The sequence below is a fragment of the Centruroides sculpturatus genome, unplaced genomic scaffold (assembly GCF_000671375.1).
Source record: "Centruroides sculpturatus isolate CEXI.00-Female unplaced genomic scaffold, Cexi_2.0 scaffold387, whole genome shotgun sequence".
Taxonomy (NCBI): Eukaryota; Metazoa; Arthropoda; class Arachnida; order Scorpiones; family Buthidae; genus Centruroides; species Centruroides sculpturatus.
In genome coordinates this window covers 579238-600256 of record NW_019384709.1, presented here as the reverse complement: position 1 = coordinate 600256, position 21019 = coordinate 579238, and the positions used below count along the sequence as shown (strand labels likewise).

The window sequence follows — 21019 nt, the reverse complement described above, 5'->3', positions numbered from 1 at the left end:
CCCATCCATCACTGATAACGTAGACATAGAATTAGTTAATACGCTCTCACTTATATTTCAGGAAACACTCATTAAATATACTGGTACAGATCCCACACAAAGACCACGAATACCAAAAATCAACACGTCAAAGGCAGTAGGAAAAACACTAGATTATGTAAACACTCACTTACTACCAAACTACATTCATTCAATTTCTACACTCTCAGACATTCATACATTAGTTTATGCTAGGGCAGCCACACTAGTAACACTCCATGGTCTGAAAATACAATCGCAGACAGATACACACAAAACACAATTCTATCACAAGCCTGCCTGGCAGAGAAGAATAGAAACACAAATAAATGACATTAGACAACAATTAGGCAAACTGACACAATATACTAAAAACAACATAACACCCAAATTAAAGAAATAACTCAAAAACATTTTCAAGAAAATCAAAACACACACAAAACACGAACAGCACAACACACACATTACAGAATACATTGATACACTAAAACAAAAACTCGCAGCCAAAGCACGTAGACTCAAAAGATACAAAACATGTACATTACAAAAACAACAAAATAAATTATTCACAAACAATGAAAAACTTTTCTACAGACAAATCAGTACCAAAACAAACACTGAAACACAGCACAGTAGCACACCAACAGAAAAAGAACTCACAACTTATTGATCTTCTCTTTGGTCCAATGCTGTTACACACAATGCTGATGCAGGCTGGATCGAGGAGAACAGAAACTTGTACAACATACCAACTATGCCCTGTGCTGAACATACATGACATCCACTACGCTGTTAACAGAACACACCTAATGTAGACAACACACAATTTCTAGTACAAAAAATTTACATCACTGCATCAGGAACTAGCCAAACAACTAACACACATCATCAATCCACAAGACATGTCAAAATTTCTTACTCAGGGCATCACCTACATGAAACCTAAAAACAACAACAACACAGACCCCATACAATACAGACCAATTACATGTCTCCCAACACTACAAATTATTGACATCCTGTATCACAAACAAAATATACAAACATTTTGAAGAACACAACATTCTTACGGAACAAGAAGGTTGCTGTAGAAATCACAGGGGATGCAAAGAACAGTTACTCATAAATTCAGTCATTCTATGGCAAACACACAAACAACACAGAAACATATACAGTCAACCCCCCTATAATTACGGTCCCTATAATTACGATTCCTATAAAACTACGAAAAAATATACGTATTTTGGAAATGTTGAGTCGGATTAGTGTAGAATCGATTAATTTTATGGAAGAAAACCTTTCAATCAGCCGTAGTCCGTAAACTTGACACGTGTCGGGCTGTAATTGGAACGACTTGTAAGAAATCGGATTCCTAATAAATTGGAACGTATCTATATCTTATAGGGGGGGTCGACTGTACATGGCATATGTAGACGACAGAAAAGCATCCGAGAGTGTTCCACATAGTTGGCTGCTACATATTCTACACATGTACAAAATACATCCATCACTCATTGCATTCTTCCAAAACACTATGCAGCACTGGAGAACAACACTGCATCTCAGGGTTAGTAACACTTCCATACAAACAAACGAAATATTCATTAGGCGAGGAATTTTTCAAGGAAACTCCTTGAGTCCTCTCTGGTTCTGTCTAGCCCTGAACCCATTATCCAACATGTTAAACAACACACAATATAACTACAATATCAGACATGAAAAACAACACAGTNCCTTGAGTCCTCTCTGGTTCTGCCTAGCCCTGAATCCATTATCCAACATGTTAAACAACACACAATATAACTACAATATCAGACATGAAAAACAACACAGTTTATGCTGTCACATCTCATGTACATAGATGATATAAAACTTTATGTATCCACACAGAAACAACTTCAGCAGCTTCTACAAATCACACATTCATACACCAAGGACATACAAATGGAGTTTGGCTTAGACAAATGCAAAACACTTCACATAGAAAAAGGAATCCTGAAGAAAGAAGATTTTGCACTTGGAAATGGGACATTATTGAATCCATGGAAACAGGCGAGTTCTACAAGTATTTAGGATTCCAACAGGCCAAACTAACAGAACATACACAAATAAAGCAAAGATTAATTAAAGAATATCAAAGTAGGTTAAACGCTATCCTCAGAACACAGTTAAATGCAAAACACACAGTTAAAGCAATACACACATATGTCGTCCCAGTACTCACATACTCTTTTGGCATTATACATTGGACTCGCACAGATCTTCAGCAACTCCAAAGGAAACCAAGAACAACACTTACTAAACATAAACATCATCATCCTAAATCCACCACAGAAAGATTAACCCTTCCACGTAAAGATGGCAGACGTGGCCTGATTGACATAGTTAACCATCACTACAAACAAATACAGTCACTGCGAGAGTTTTTCTACAGGAAACAAGAAACATCACAATTACATAAAGCAGTAACTCTAGCAGACTCAAATAGCACACCATTAAACTTACACTCACATCATACAGACATGACACAACACATAAAAAGCATAGACACCATTAAGCAATCGTGGGCTCGAAAGACACTCCATGGCAGGCATCCTTATGACCTGGCCCAGGATTATGCTGACAAAACTGCGTCAAACAGCTGGTTAGATCGGGGATGCCTCTTTGGGGAGACGGAAAAATTCATGATTGCCATTCAGGATCAGGTCATAAATACTAAAAACTACAGAAAACACATACTCAAAGATACAACACTCACAAATGACACATGCAGAAAATGTCACATCATGCCAGAAACTATACAACACATCACTTCTGGTTGCAAGCTCTTGGCACAGACAGATTATTTACATATACAGAATCAAGTAACAAATATAATGTACCAAGAGCATGCAAACAAACACAAATTGGTAGACATCCACAAACCATACTACAGATACATTCCACAGACTGTATTGGAAAACAACACGCACAAAATGTACTATGACAGAGCTGTAATCACAGATAAAACAATTTACAACAGACCAGACATCACACTCATTGACAAACACAATAAAATCACATACATTATAGACATAGCCATTCCAAACACTCACAATGTACAAAACACATGCACTGAAAAAATTAGCAAGTACACAGAACTCGCCCAGGAAATAAGGCATCTGTGGAGGATGGATAGGGTGCTTATTGTACCTGTTGTTCTCTCCTATACAGATGTGATACCACATACACTACACAAAAGCCTGGGAACATTACAATTAAATAGAAATACATACATCAGAAGGCTACAGAAGGCCACTATATTGAATACATGCCACATTGTTAGGTAATTCCTGAATACAGACACTGACACACTTATTTAATTTTTGTTTTTGGTTGCTATGTTTTGACTCTGGTCTGGCATAGTATACAGCCACTGGTATCAACCAAGTAAAACTACAGTGACCATACATCCTTTATTTAAGATGACAGTCCTTTATTTCACTGCTCTGTCCTTTAACTTTATTTATTTTCTAAAATAGGCATTTTGTCCATTTTTTTGTACAGTTGACACAAAGTTTAAAAAAATTTTTTTAATAATATATTGAACAAGTTAGTTTCATGTATGCTATCACGACCAGTGTTGTCATCGTGTCGTGCATTGCTACATAGAGCGCGATAGTGCAGTGTGTCGCAAAATGAACAGCCCATTGACAGTACCAGGGAGTGGACACTGTTATGGGAATTTTTGTGATAGTTTTTTAACTCTCTAGTTGGTGGTTGATACACTTGGAGCATTGGTGAGCATTCGTTGCCACTTGTTGGCAAACTTCGGGGGCTCGAGCATGTGACATTTTTATTGTTGACTGTCCCTCCTCTTCACAGTATACTCCTTTTTTCTGGGCAGTACACACGTGGACCTCGCATCAGTTACTACACTTTTACACAACGTTAATTAGTTACACAGGGATTGCATGTGAGTTTTTAGTGTATTATTTCTAATTTTTCATATTTAGGTATTATTTAATTTATATTTTGTAGACCATTTATCATAGCACCAAAAAGTAAATGCATTTTTAATCAAACATTACAAGAAGAATTTCCATTTATTAAAAAGGGAATAATGGATAGTGATGCCAAATGCAACAAATGTTTAGCCAGCTTTAACATTGTAAATAGTGGCAGATCAGAAATTATACAACATATTCAGACAGCAAAACACAAAGAAGTGGACATCCAGGCTTCAACAAACAAATCATTACTCATTTTTCATTAATAAAAATTCCAATGACAACCTAAAGGCTATAGCACTAAAAGAAGCATCTTGGTGTTATCACTCAATACAACATAACTATTCATTTCAATCAAATGACTGCTCTTCTAAATTAAGAAATGTTTTGAGGAAAAATATTCTTGTGCAAGAATGAAAACATAAGCAATCATTTGTAATGTTTTCACACCATATTCTTTTGAATCAATTAAAACTGACTTAAGCAAAACAAATTATATAACTATTTATTTGTATTGTTCGAATAATGGTAATACTAAATTGTGCACAATTCTGGTCAGATATTTTTTACCCAATTGCAGTGTCAGAGTAAAAGTTTTGAATATAAATAATCTTTCTGGAGAAACTTCAGATATATTAACAAATTCCATCAAGGAATCACTGTCAAAATTTGAAATTACTAATAAATGACTCACTTTGTGTGCTGACAATACCAAAAGCAATTTTGGTGGTTCCCAGAGAAAAGGAAGAATAATGTTTTATTTAAAATGCAATATTCAAGTAAACATAAATTGATAGGAGTTAATTGTGCTTCCCACATATTGAACAATTGCATAAGCACTGCTGTAGATTGTCTTCTGATAGATATTGAAGTGATATTAGCAAAAATTTATTCACATTTCTATATTTACACAATATGAATAGAAGGTCTCAAAGAATTTTGTGATGACACAGAGGTATAAAAAGCTTCTTGGTTACAGCAAAACATGCTGGCTAACTATTTTACCAGCTTTACAGAATTTTACAGCTATTTAATCCATTAAAATCATACTTTTTGAATCTGGAAAAATGTCTCACAATTCTGAAAAACTTTTTCAATGAAACATTAGCAGAGGAATGGTTATTATTTATTCATAACCAAGCCTCAATATTTCACTAATATATATTGGAATTTTTGCCAGTAATGCTGTTTGCAGGGCCGGAATGTATTTATGTATATTTACATGTACAATAAATAATGAATGAAAATGTAAAAAAACACATTTTCAGAAATTGTAAATTCAAATTGATTCAAAAAAATTAAAAAATTGACAAATGGCGACAGAATAACAAGCCATGCCATCAAAAGTGGGTTGAGATTTTTGAACATTTTACAGCAAAAGAAATTGCTTTCAAAAACATTTGTAAAATCATAGAATTTTCTGTGTGTCTCCCTGGATCTAATGCCCCTGTCAAACGAATATTTTCATTGGTAAATAATATGTGGACAAATGAAAAAACCCATTTAAAAGTACGCACATTAGAAGCATGTATTTCCATCAAATACAACTTTCAAATGAACTGTATGGAATTTTATGACTTTTTAAAGCGTGAACCAGCGCTATTAAAAAAATTAATTCTACTGAAAAGTTTCAAAATTAACGTTATTTAAATTTTTACAATGTGTGTATACTGTATGTGTAATAATTCTGATTGTTTAAAATTTTAATGTATGCATTGTTGTATGCTACTATTTTCATAATAAATGTTATAAACTTATGAATTTTATAAAGTATTTTTTTATTTTCTTTGATGTGTCCTTTATTTTCCAAAAAAAAATATGGTCACCATAAGTATAACTTACTAAATACTGTATAATAATAATATTGAAGAAGCCTTCAAACAAACATTAGATAACAAACAAAGAATAACACAAAATAAAAATATATTTGTTGCTGAATTATAAGTTAAATTAATTTTTTTTTTAGTCTCAAGAGTTACATGTATGAAATAAAGAAAATAATACAACTCACATATTCAAAATCATCATCCTAACAGATTCTTTAAAGTAATAAACAAGAAGACATCTTTAAATGATATATTTTTAAAACATTAGAACAAACTATGAAAATACTGAATGCCTATGTTTTTCTAAGTCATAAATCAAAAATGTTTGTTGCTACAGATTATAATTTACTGTGGAGTCACAACAGCAATAATAATGATTATTTAAGGACAAAAAAAATAATGATACAAATGCAAAAACCAACATAAGAATAGACTGAAGATATGTTTATTTTAAGTTTGATACAAGTTAGAATAATTAGAAAAGTACTATCCTGATAATTAAAACTATATAAATAATGAGAAACAAAATCAAAAATAAACTTTATATAGATTCTATTTAAAAACTGCTATAACAAAAACAGTTGCTCAAATGTTTTCTAGTTCACTAACTTATCTTCAGAGCTTATAATGGAAAGATTCTGAGCATCAGTATCAATATGATAACAAATATCTTCAAAATCATGTTCCTGTAGTAAAGTTTTCAAAATATTTTTAAAATTGAAATACTATTCTTATTGATGTTTAGAATCTTCCATTAAAAGCCTGTAAATTAATATTTTACATTAAAAATTTTATAACACAGAATAATTTAATATGAATAAATCTTACCTGAATTCTGCATATGGTGCAAATGTTAGAGCAACTAATGCTGGTAAGCCATGAGTATTAGGCATTAAAGTGGTATTTCTTGCATTGATTGCTGAACCATCTGCACTTAAGCCAACATAAGAAGAAACTAACAATCTGGAATGTTTGTCTTGAGGTTCGGAATCAAGGATAACTGAATTAACGCTATCTCGGTCAATTCGCACACGTCTAGAATAATTATTATTAAAATACATAACTAGAAATTAAGGTCAAAATAAGTTAGAATATCTATAATTAAAAAAACAACTAAAATTTAAAACCAAATACATAAATACAAACATAACAGTTACCTGGATCTACTTAAGTAAGTCATTCCTAAATAAGATGTTTCAAGTGCACTAGATGGACCATTCAACAATATCTGAAATAAACATTAGATTTAGAATATAATATATATGATTACTTCTATAAAAATGAAAATGTTTTTGTTTTTGTTTAATGTGAAATTCTTATATGTACTGTACATTAACTAACAGGTAAGCCAGTGTTGCCCAGGCAATAAATAACAAACATTATAATTATTTGATTATTTCATACTTTTAACCCTTCTATATTATATTATAGTATTTAATTTATATAACTACAAAGGTTATCTTACGTAAGAGTTTATCACACCAAGTGACCAATCTAAAAATTCTTTAAATTGTGTACAGTAGAGGAATAAAGAATTTTTAAAATGTATTACATTGGTCACTTGGTGTGATAAACTCTTACGTAAGATAACCTTTGTAGTTATATAAATCAAATTATAATAAATCAGAGTAAAAAGAACTGTTCTCTCCATTCTGTGATTAAGACAAGTCCGTATGAAGCTATGTTTGGATCACCACAAAAAATCAGACTTGCAGATTCATCTATTACTAGTGATATATACGCTTCCATAGAAAGTAAAGAAGAATTACAAGAACTACTTCTTTCTACCTCCAAAAATCATCAACAAAACCAGAACAACAAAGATGATGGTAAACAGTTAAATGAAGTTGTGAAAGCACAAAATGAAAAAAATGAAGTCATAGAAGTATTAGAGAAGAAAGATGATGAGAAAATCATACAACAATTGACAAACAAAGATATTATTTTAGAAAAAGCTTAAAACGTAAATTTAAATTTGTGTTATTTGTGAAAATAAAACCTCAGGAGCTCACAAGTGTTCAGAGTGTCATGAATATGTTCATGTTATCTGCTTAGAAATCAATGAGAGTGAGGGATTTGGTGCAAATGTTACTTGCAAACTCTGTTTAAAAAAGAAAAGCATCAATGCTGAGAGAGAATATGCCAAATCCAGCTAGAGAAACAGGCACATAAAATGATTTCACAATCCAACTCAAATTTTCTGCAGTTGAAATTGGTTTGAATGTTTTAGTTAGGGTGCCTGATGTTGATAGGGAATGTGCAGCTCCCAGAAATGTTTTAGCTGTTGTTACAAGCATTAATCCATCAGGTCTCTATCAGTTAGGAAACAAGGAAGGTCTTCTTGATCAACTTTATGCTTGTAATGAATTTACAATTTCTGAGAATAACTTTATTAACATTCAGGACATAAACCTCAACCTCATTAACACTTTGCTCAGCATCCAATTATTAACAACTGGAAGTAAGCAAGGGTTTGTAATGTGTCACTGTAAAAGATACTGTATTGATAAAAAATGCAAATGTTGCTCAAACAACATAAAATGCAACTTGAAAATGTCATGGTATAGTTCCTGTAAAAATAAATAACTCTGAAACATTCTTGATTCACATAAAAAAAGACTGATTTATTAATAAGTTCTTGACAACGTAATTATTTTTAGTAAATTAGTTGTTAAATACATTGACATATTGAGCACACTGCAACAAATTTTCACAAATAATTACATGTTGTTGGAAAGTAACGAAGTAACCTAACCTAAACACATAGTTGTCAAATATCATGAAAGCCATGACATGAAATTCACTTTGTGGTCGTTTTGAATTAGCCACAATGCATTGTGACCACTTTTACAAATGCCACAATGTGAATTTCACTTTGTGGCCGATTTTTTCACTCAATGAGCGATTTCAGTCTTTGAGCCTAACATACACGTGAATAAATATAACAAATGCTGTAGATCTTGATTTATTCAAAATAGGACATTATATGTCATTCAAAAAGTTTATAAAAAAAAGTGAAAATTTTTATACAGCTATGCCATTTAACACTCCATGACATTTGACCTGGCAAATTAAACCATAACAGGGATTCATCAAAACTTGAAAGTTCATATTCCAGTATGCAGTAAGCATTTCTTCATGTCATTTAAAAATGTTTGTACAAATGTCAGATACATTATTAGGTACTTTCTGTCTCACACTAGTGACTTGATGTTTCACCAATTTATGCCTTAAAAAAAAAAATCAATCATTCATTCGATGCCTTAAACATTGCTGAATCAACATTTGGGTAATTTTGGAGTAAGAGTGCTTTGCCGCTTCACAAATATTATTACCACTAAAAGTTACATTCTTTAACTGTACCTCTTTAATCTACTTAGCCAATGCTGATTCCATATTTCAATATTTAGCAGTAGTTTAAAGGAAAGACAGCACATTTTTTACAGTTTAATACACTGTTACCAGATGCAATCAGAATATCATGTTTTTTTCATTAACCAACCCCATAGCACTGATCTTGCTATCTAAAGTTTTCAAGAAACTTCAACAGATTTTTGAGTTTACTACTTGAAATAGCTTCAATTTTTAAATGACAAAAACTATGTGATTTTCTTTCATCCATTTTTGTGTAAGGGATTTTTAATAAAATTTAAAATTATTGATAAACACCAATGTTGACAACACTCAAAACTCACAAGTCAGCCAACAAATTCCAACACTCATTTTCCCACAGGAAAATATAACAGCTTGATGTAATATATAACATAAAAATAAGTTTTGTTTTATGTCAAACATACAATTTTCACAGATTATGGAATGTTGTTAGAGACAGGGTAATACATTATGTATATTTTGACACTTTATATTAATATTAATTAATTGTAAAAATGTATTTTGCTTTTACTTCATATATTTGAAGTTATATTGTTCACAAATAAAAACATAAGGAATAAATGTCACAAGAAGTCACATTGAAAATAAACTTTAGATTTCATTGTAAGCTTTTAAATAAAAATTGTCTATATCTAATCACTACAATTTGAATGAAAAGGCTATTCAGTTTTTTCTTATGTCAAAAGGATTAAGATGTATTATGATAAAACAGTGATTACTAAAACTACTATATGTTGTTCTAAAATACTTTATTTGAAGAAACTTGTAAAACTATATTGTTTTAAAGTTTCCTCAATACAGTATACTACAGTACAATAAACAACAATACTGGTATAATTTAGTAATAAACATGTCTAAACACCAAAAAATAACTTCTCTCTCTTCTAACCTGAAGACAATTGTTTAAAATGAAAGAAAATATTTGTTTTGTTTCTTCAAATAGTAAATGTCAAAAATGCAGCTCAAAACAAACATTGTTAAGCTAACAAATATATTATTGTAGGTGTTATTCTAACTGTGTGATTTTCTTATTAAAAATATAAAACGAAAGTATCACTAATTGAAAGTTGCATAATATCAATGAATCTCAAGTTGCCAATGAAAATAAACACATTAAAACAATTAAACTTTGATTTAAATCACCTAAAAACATACTCATGGTCACTAAATTTCATTTGTTTTATTTTATTTTTTTTAAATAGTCCACAATTAAAAAATGCTATTCTATTTCATTATTTTTGAACTTAATAAATGGTTACAGACATTGGTTTCAATAAAAAAATTAAAAATAATTACACATGTTTGATTTCTATGATACATAGCATCATACATAATATAAAAAGGAATAAAACTTAATTAGCAATGCATCAAAAATTTGATGCTGTAATTAAATTTAATATGCTAAAAACAAACTTGTTTTAAAAAGTCATAACAGCGAGAGAGTTTTTAACAATAATGATGAATATACACTGAGTGGCCAAAAAATTAGACACACCCTCTAATAACGAATTGGTCCACTTTTATCTCTGATCACAGCCGATATTCTTCTTGATAAGAAACTCAACATGTTGCTGATACCATTGCTGAGGAATGTTGGCCCATGATAACATAATGGCAGCTCTAAGTTGGGTCAGATTGGATGTTGACGTTTCCAAGCTTTGAAGTGATCTTTTGACTTCGTCCCACAAATGCTCCGTAAGATTGAGGTCAGGGGACTGAGCTGGCCATGGAAGCAGGTTAAACTATGATTAATGTTTCTCAAACCAATTTAAGACCAATTGAGCATTGTGACAAAGTGCATTGTCCTGCTGAAAGTGACCATCTCCATCAGGGAACATTACAGTCATAAATAAGTGTACATGATTGGCAATGATGTTGAGGTAAGCTGTTCTATTCAGAGATGTGTCCACAAATATCAAGGGACCCAGTGTGCTCCAGGAAAACATTCCCCACACCATAATTCCACCACCACCAATCTGAAGAGTTGTCATTTGGCAGGAGAGGTCCATGAATTCATGCTGTTTGTGCCATATTCTGATTATGCCATCTGCATGATGGAGCAGGAAACGAGATTCATCAAATCAGGCTACTTTTTTCAAGTCCTCAAGTGACCAATTTCATTGTTCCTGGGCCCACTACAAGTGCCTTTTTCTATTTTTCTGTGATACCAAAAGGCACTCTTGATGCTCTCCTGCTGCTAAAGCCCATCCTTTGCAAAGTGTGTTTTGTTGTGCATTGGGATATGCTTTGTGATGTACCTACATTGAATTCAGCTGTAACTTGTAATGTTGTTGCCCTTCTGTTGCTGTGGACTATGCGTGCTAATCGCCTTTTGCCTCTCTCATTCATAGTTTTTTTTTTACCAGAATTGTTCTTATTGCTTGAAGTTTTTTTCTCAACTGCCAGTCACTCTCTAAACACCTGAGATACTGTTGGACGAGAAAAATCCTAAAAGAGTCATCATTTGAGAGATGCTGACACCAACTCTTCTTGCACTGATGATCATCCCTCATTCAAAGTCACTTAAATCTTTTGTCTTACCCATTTTGATATTAACCTCCATGTTAACTACATCGTCCAAAGCTGAGCATACCTTACATAAGCAACTCTGCATTGTTATGTCACTCTCCATCACTGTCGGACTGATTTACTTTCAAATAAGGGGTGCTTCTAACTTTTTGGCCACTCGGTGTATATTCATTTTGACTCTTGGTACTACCCTGTTGGTACTAAGAGATCCATTTTTTTTCCATGTTCATTGTGGGATTTGGCCAGACCCACAATCAGAGTGTTCAGGTAGTGAGGAGCAAGGCCTATATATACAAAATGGACCACTACAAAAATTCCTAAGGTTACGCACCCGGATTTGATTCCAAAACTCCTACATGGTAGGCTGGTGCCTTAACTGTCTTGGCCATCTGGCCATCACTGTACAAATAATTCTGATTATAATTAAGCCTTGGTTTCACTTTATAAAAGTACTAAGGAATAGGAAACAGAAAAATTTTCAACTTCTATAGCACAGAAAAAGTCCAGAAATAACAGTTTAAAATTTTTTTTAGCTTTTCTCTTATTGTATGCTGAAATAAAGTAACTAGCCAATAGAAAGTAAGAATGGTTGTGTATCACCATATCAACATGACAGGCAAAACAAACTGCATGAAAAATTGATTGTTTACAATAAAAACAAACTTGAAGTAATTTAAATTTTGAAAAAGTGTGTAAGACAAAGAAGCTGATTATGAGCTTTTATATGACCCGTGCTATTGATAATACTATCATCCTTTTTACAATTCTGGCATTATTCTAATGGCACCAAAAGTAGATATTATTTGAATTTCTGTCTCCCAGAAGAAAGACATTCTACATTATAGGAAAACAAAACTGAGAGGTAAACAGAACTTTTGTTTTCTGTTGCAATTTTTTCATAAGTGATACTATAGTTTAATAGTTTTGATCAAAATATTTCAGTAATGTAACAGAAAAAAGTAACTATAGTAACCAAATCTGAAAAGGTAACTATATACTAAAAGGTTTTAAGTTTAATCTTTTTCAAAAAAAAAAAAAAAAATTGTAAAAGTTTATATTAAGAAACTGATCATGTTCATGAAATATTTCACATAATTGTTAAGATTACTTACTCTCTGTGTTGGCTTTGTAGAAGAATTGATCTGATCTACTTCATTCATTGTAAAATGCACAAAGTCAGTATCTTTGTCAACATCTTTATTACTATCATATACAACCGAATTTTTAAATTTCTTTCTCATTTCATGATTTTTCTAAAAAAAAACAAAGAAATGAAATAAAAAGCTTCTTATTTAGAAAGTTTGAACATACGAAAAAACTTATTTATTATAAACCATTATATTTACAACTAATTAAATAATAAATTAGAAAATATGAAATTTCTTAAAAAAATCATTTTCTCTTTTTTTTAAAAAAATTATGGGACTGAAAATCAAATAACTTTCTTCAAAGTGACACAACTTATATTTTTTAGGGCAGTTGTTATCGTTAAAGCTATTTTTAACCTTATTTAAAACTGTTATTTGTAACTTTTAAAGCTAATTTTTCAATTATAGAACTTTTTGAGAAAAAAAATTCTAGTTTACTCTGGAATCTCACTTTAGAACTATAACTCTCTTCTGCTTTTTCACCAAGTCCCCTTTTGATTAATTCTTCATTGATGTTTATTTCAATTCCAGTTTCTTCTGTTCTCTTTAATTCCAATCTCACAACATTTTGCACTACAGAATATACCTAAAAACAAAAATAATATTGTGATTTAATAATTAATTAAATTTCTTAGTAAACCATTCATAAAAGTATTTTAAATATTTTCAGATAAAATTAATATGTCTGTAAAAAAAATTACAAAAAACAATTAATTCCCAGACAATTCAATCATCATCAATGCTGGAAATTCCTTGAATAACAATAAAATTTAAAAAAGGTTTCAAATTTATTTTGAAATTTATTACAATATATGAAAGGAACAATATCCAATAGAAATAATTTCATAACCCTTGATTGAAATTTTTTGTTCTTCAATTTTGACAATCTTATTACTTTTTGCTTTATAAAAACAAGAATTGATACTGGAATGAATAAATAATATAAATAAAATAAACCTTTAACTATCCAGCAATAAAAATGTTTAATAAAAACGTTTTCAACCGTTTTTAAACGGCCATCTTCAGTTGAACCAATATTAAAAAAGAACACTAAAAAAAAGAACGCACGAAATACAAATTAAACAGAAACCGAAATGCGCATGCGTAATTCATCGGACTTGCGTCTTCTAAAAATCTATAAAGTGTTCTTTTTTAATATTGGTTCAACTGAAGATGGCCGTTTAAAAACGGTTAAAAACGTTTTTATTAAACATTTTTATTGCTGGACAGTTAAAGGTTTATTTTATTTATATTATTTTTGCTTTATAAATGGAGTATTATTAATATAAACTGAAATCAAAACAATTCAACTGAAAATAATTCAGACTACTCTTATCTCATATTCAAACAAAAAAGCAAAATTTATATAAATCCTATTTTTAACACAACAGAAAATTATCACAAATATAACACTTATAAGTATTTAAATATGATGATAATTGAATTTTGATATTTGGAAATAGTAGTTTTAGACAAGAAGACAAGTAAACTGGATGAATGAAAAATATTCCAGTTTACAAAAAGTTTAAATTGTTATCAATAGTGATATTGACTAAAATATATTGGACAAATGAACAAAATAATAAAAATCTTTGTAATCAAGTACAGTAGAACCTCAATTATCTGGACTAATCGGGAATGAAGGTAGTCCGGATAAGGAAAAATTCGGATAATCGAAACAAATACTTTAATTTGTCTTTTAATGATAATACAACACGTTTTCTTTTCGATGACATATTGGTAATATTAAAAATAAATACTGTATTTAAATTGTGATCAAATTTTCAATAAACAAATGTTTGTATTGAATTTGGACTACTATTGACCAGCGCTAACAGATACCTATTGTTTAAAAGACCCTCTGGTGGTGCAAGAAGACGGATTTTATAAAATAAAAAGCAGTTGAAACTGCATTTTTATGAAAAAAAATTTGACAAACTAGTTATCGTTTTATGATGAGTAACATTTTTTCGTCGCGTTTGCGGCTTTTAAGTAATACATAAACCTTTAAGGCACAAGGCCCTTCGGACCGCGAGGCATAGGCGGTGGCCCACATCGTCCAAGCCTTATGTCGCCCTTAGTCATAGAAATGAATATAAATTATTTATAAATACGTATGTCAAGTTATATTTTTATTACGACGTAAAATATATTTAAGAGTTTACGACCACTGTGCTTGGTGAGACGTTGAAACAAAAAAAGTTATGCATTCCATCACGTACATAAACAGTGTCGTAATTCGCCAAGTACAAATCAGCAAATTTGTGAAATTTTTGTTTATTTTGAACAATCTGCATAATCGAAAATCTGGATAATAGAGGTCCATATAATCGAGGTTCTACTGTAGTGTTTATTTAGTCTTGTTACTACTACATTTATACTGATAGTTACATAGTTCTTCTATAAAGTAGTTTGGTATTTTAAATAATTTTGTTCTAGAACCTAATGATGGCCATTTATGAAAGCTGAAAACCTGTTCTAAATAAACACTGCTAGATTACAAAAATTTATTATTATTTTAAAATATATAGAGATTCAGACTATGTACAAAAAATTATTTAATTTTTGAGTCTATCAATTAATCCTTTTTCATACATCATAGAAGTCGCCTTTACATTGGTTTGAAGAAATAACTTCATAAAAATGAATAACAATAGGTAAAATTTACAATTAAAAACGATCAGACGTCAGCCTTTCACTTTAGGTATCTGACTCAAAAATTAAATAATTTTTTGTACATAGTCTGAATCTCTAATTGAAAATTAGAAGAAAAATATCCTGAGTTCATCATGAAATTTAAAATATATCTTTAGCAAAAACTTCATAGAAGCATTTGAGAGAAATTTAACATCATTTTATATTTGTTTAACTCTATATAATTTCTTATTAACTCCTAACAAAAAATCTTAATAAGACTGATAAAACTAGCATAATCTAGGCATATGTGTCCCCCGTCCTCCTTCCTGCCCTGTGGGCACCAAGATGGCCTCTTTCAGACTCACAATGGGCAATCATGTGGTGAGGGATGGACCAAACATATGTAGGACAAACCACGCTCAAAAAATTCCTTGGGTTTTTCACCTTTCTCAGATTCAATCCTGGGTCCCCAGTGATAAGCTGATATCCTTTACTGCCTCGGCCATCTGGCTGGCAGCCTGTATCTATACTAATATAATTATTAATATAATATATTCAATCTTGTTTTGCAAAGAAGTTACTACTATATAAATTTTATCCTGTTAAAAATAATAAGGACATATGAATGCTTGCTTTTGGCGGTTGAATACTGTTGTCAACGCCCTTTGGACGTTATGCTAAATTGGGCTTTATAGGAGCTATACTTTACAAAAATCTTAATATATATTGTAAATTATTGTAAAATACTNTATATATATAAATGGACATGTGTGTCCCTATATTTCACTTTTCAGCCAAAACTACACATCGCACATGAATGGTGTTTGTATGTGGTAGTAGCTCCAAGTCTCCATTCATGCACTATGGTGCATGAATGGAGACTTGGTATTGGTAATGGTGGTTGTGTCTCGATAGCTATAAGGGTGTGGGAGATATGGGCTTGAAAGTGGTTGAAAGTTGTTTTCTATTTCAAATTTTATGTTCGAATTTAATTCAAACAATATTCGAATTTGAATTAGAACATAAAATTCTAATATTGGTTCGATTATAGAACGATTGTAAACGTTCCAGAAACGTTGAAAATAGTTCGTTTGACTGGACGTGGAGACAGTTCAGAAATAGAATCGGGACAAGGTCTCTAATTAGTCTGGAAACGGGGGATCTAATTCTTGCATTCTGTGAAAAGGGGTAAGATTGGCTATAATGTAATTATCTTAATCTTCACTATTGTTACTTTTTGCCCACAAATAAAAACCCAGCGAAGCAGGTCCTTACAGCTAGATTCTAAATTACTTAGAAAAACAGTCTTTTATATATATAAAAAAACTATATTACATACAAATGTACAAACAAATAAAAACCCAGCAAAGCAGGCCCTTGCAGCTAGTAATAAAATAAAAACACAATGTACTTTGAATGCAGAATTACAGCTTTTAGAAACATTTGAAAATTAATTAATTTAGAAAAATAGATAATAAAAATCCATTTTCAATTATAAATGAATATAAATGTCATGCAACAGAAACGTTTATAAATACATAAAAAAAGAAAAAACTTTATTTCAAAGCTGTTTTGTTTTAAACGTGAAACTTATCATCAGATATGGTATTTAACTTCAATCTCAACACATACAGTATGACTCGTATTTACAAGTATTAGATATGCAAAAATTTGATACAATAAGCTGTACATGTTGTTCTCTCTCTTTCCCCATTTATGAGACAAAATACTCAACACAATAAGCAACAATTAATAAAAGAATAAAATTCCCACATACTATGATTACATGTCTTGTAAGTTTTAGTCTCCATTTTCTTTGTGTCATTCATGTTATGTCTTCATTTACTAGAGATAGTGCTATTCAAAGTAATTGTGCAAATCAGTGAAATTTATTTCTATATTATAGTTCCTTCTATTGGTAATTTTATTAATTATAAAGCCATTTCATTTCATGCTATTTTACTTGTTTCCTGCTTACTTATTTGTCTTAACTAACTTTTGTTTTCTCACCATTAAATAAAGATATGTCTGATAATTTACACATTTACATCATATTCACTTCTTCCATTTCACATTATAACAATTCTCTTTAGATTGTGGGCAACCTAATTGACTATTTCATTTTATTTAGAATCATTGGTTGATAGATAAATAAATGTTTTGTAGCAAGTTAGTTTTATTTGCAAAAATGAGGAGAGTGACCAAGTTATGCCAGAATAAAATACTAATTTTGGCCTTAAGACGCTTGTCTCAATTTCAAAGATTTTGATCTATATGAGATTTTAGGAATAAGTAAATTGAGATTACACTGTTTTCCAATATAAATAATAAGTTTACTCTATATATAAATTTGAAGTTAGCTTATCATAGATGCAGTTTTAATATGATAGATTCAGAGAGTATCTACTGCAGTATAATACTATTCTTTTAAAACACTCACAGTTGCTATTAATTCCTGCCCGTTCACGGCTGACTGAAACCATCTTCGAGCCTCGTCTGTCCATTTACCATCAGTACTTTTTAATACTGATGGTCGAATTTCACACAAAGCACATTCAAATGCCTATATAGTAAGAATATAAAAGTCAAATAATTATCAAGATTTATAAGAAAACATAGCAATTTAATATTTTCTACAGAAGAAATTAAATAACAAATACTTGGGCAGGAATGGTTAAAAGATCAGGAGTCCTTAAAGCATCAATTTCTTTCAAATGACTTTTATTTGGAATAATCTCTTTATTTCCATAATCTATAAAAAATACCTATTTAAAAATAAAAAATACAAATCATTTCTTAATAAATAAAACATTATCTGACTTATGTTTACTGTTGTTGTTTTCAAACTTTAATGATACACTGCAAAGAATTTTTATTAACAATTAATTTCTTCAGAATTCAATTAATTTAATAATAAAATACTATTTTATGTAGGATGATTAAAAAGTAAGTTCACAGTTCCTATTATTTGTGATGCCAAACTTTTTGAAAACTCAAATAATATCACACCGCATACACAATGAGAGCTATAATAATAGTAATTCACAATCATTTTTTAAACACTATTTCATGGCAGAGATGACCTTTTCCATGCCTATCACAGAATGAGCACAAATATATTTGAACCAATTTCTTTCAAGAAAATGTCTTAACCTATACTATAAACCATGTCCCTCAGATTAGTAAGCTGATGCTTTTATCTCTCAGCTATCCAAATTCATTCACAGTAATATAATTCAAAGCACATTCACAGAATGGCTTATGCTTTGAATTAGTAGCACTTCACTTCATAGTGATGATCCCACTTAAAAGCTACTTTCATATAAAAGCCCAAGGGATTACATGGTTTTTTTTGTGGGCACAGTGAATATCAGCAACTGATATCTATTGACAGCTTACAAAAATATACAGTAATGATATGATGTGTAAACAAACTTCACTAAACAGCTGAAAATAATTAACTGTTTATTGGCAACCCTTTTCATTTCTGCGTATCCTCCCCTATAATGTGACAAAAAGTGGATTAGTCTGTTTTGACAACTGTCAAGTTGGAAGGAGTATACATTACATTCAGTGCAATGGCTGCCATGTCTATTCACACCACTACCCAAGCAGAGAGTTGTCATCTTGTTTTAATGCATTGCCAATATTGCCCACCAGAGTAGTGAATGACATTCGTACCCTGTCCATTCACATTATTGTCCAACAAAATGTGACAATGATGTGAATGACCAGCTATTCATGTAATTAGAGATGGACAAATATCACTTTTTTTGAATTCAAATATTAACCAGATCTCAAATATTCTAATATCCGAATACTCCAAATACTTAAATTATATAAGGTAATTAAATTCATTAATTAATAATTTATTTAATATTTAAATTGCTTTAATTATTTCAATATATTAATAAATTAAAACAAAAATTGAAAACGGAAAACAATTTACTAAATTTAAAAAAATTAAACTTCAAACTCGTGTTTGAGTTTCAAAGTAGCTTATTGACTTATTATTTATTTTTTTTAGCTACTTTTATCTCAACTTCAATAGGTTAACAAGTAATTATTCTCATTCTCACTTACTGTAGATTTTTATTTTGAAAAACAAGAATTCAAAAATGTTTAGGATCTAGTCTGCTTCTTTTTTTTTTTTGTTACAAATTAAATCAGAGGTACTAAAGAGGCACTATCTGATTTAATTGGTATCTTCTTGTATTCACTACTGTATCTGTTAATGACAAAACTAGAAGATACCATATGACCAAAAATTTTTTTATAGAAAATATGGTTTATCAGATCATCCGCAATAAAATTGTTGTGCACATGTTAATAAAAGATACATAATCAAGCATTTTAAATTTTCGAATTAGCCACTCTCCTTTTGGATACTTCTGAATCTGCCACACTGATTGTACATATGACACACTATTGGAAGTATTTATAGTATTCAAATTTACTTTTTTTTATCAATGTAATATTCAAGATCTTAAATATTGAGTACTTTTTATAATTCAAATACAGTCAAACCTCAAATTTTGAATGCCTTGCTTTTTGAACAATTCAGTTCACGAATAATATTTTGAACACCATATTTGCCCTGGTTGCCAAAGAAGCTATTTGGCAAGAGCCGACCACAGATTAGAGGCAGATGATCAACTCCCTATACTTCCTATGTTAAAAAAGATTAACAGTCCAACCAAACAATGACAGGACTACAGATTCAGAAGTTAGTGGTGCCAAAATTCACCTTGCATCATTAGATGCCAAGACACAAACCATTGATAATGATGTTAATCAAATTAGATTTCAATGTACATCCAAGTAAGATACTGCAGTATATCCGTTTATTTGTATTTGTTGCAACTGAATTTAAATAAAATTAATTAATAAAAACTATGTTAATTGACATTTGCATAATATAAAAATGACATCTATGAATGTGTGTTTAAAGGTTAAAACTCAAATTAAATAACAAAAAGTAATATTAATTATAATATTAATATTTATTAATACTAGATAGCCAGTTAATTAAAAGTAAAAATAATGAAATAATAATTAAAACTCTGGCTTTTACACCAAAATTGAAACTGAAATTAAAAATAAAATCAATTGAAACATAATACAGTAGAACCTCGAAAACTCGGCCTAATGTGGACCGAAGGGTGGCTGAGTTTGTGAAAATGCCGGGTTATCAGGAATGGGGTTAAAAAAGGATAAGTATGCCTGTTTCCTCAGAAAATACTGTACTGTACTTGTATGTATTGTTTGCTTGAGAATACAACAGAGAATAAACTGCCCAAATACCCTTAAACAAAGGAAAAGTACGTCCTTTATGAAGGCATAGAGCCTTTACTACATGAAAATGAAAATTAATGAATACACTGTGTACAGTAATTTACCTGATAAGACAGACCTCAGAAAAATACTTTATGAGAGCTTTTATACTTTTATAAAGCTGTCTATAATGAAAATTAATTAA

At 30.5% G+C, this 21019-nt stretch overlaps 1 protein-coding gene across 1 annotated transcript in view; it reads right to left on the bottom strand.

Moving 5' to 3' along the window:
* The window catches only part of LOC111627759 (ATP-dependent RNA helicase TDRD9-like), a 164513-nt gene that overhangs the window by 24730 nt on the left and 118764 nt on the right, over window positions 1–21019 (bottom strand). Inside the window, exons 27-32 of the mRNA XM_023371388.1 lie at window positions 18201–18305; window positions 17981–18103; window positions 13355–13489; window positions 12868–13008; window positions 6991–7061; window positions 6662–6868 (exon numbers count right to left, since the gene is read on the bottom strand). Of these exons, the coding sequence (XP_023227156.1) occupies window positions 6662–6868; window positions 6991–7061; window positions 12868–13008; window positions 13355–13489; window positions 17981–18103; window positions 18201–18305 (782 nt within the window). The remainder of the gene's footprint in view (window positions 1–6661; window positions 6869–6990; window positions 7062–12867; window positions 13009–13354; window positions 13490–17980; window positions 18104–18200; window positions 18306–21019) is intronic.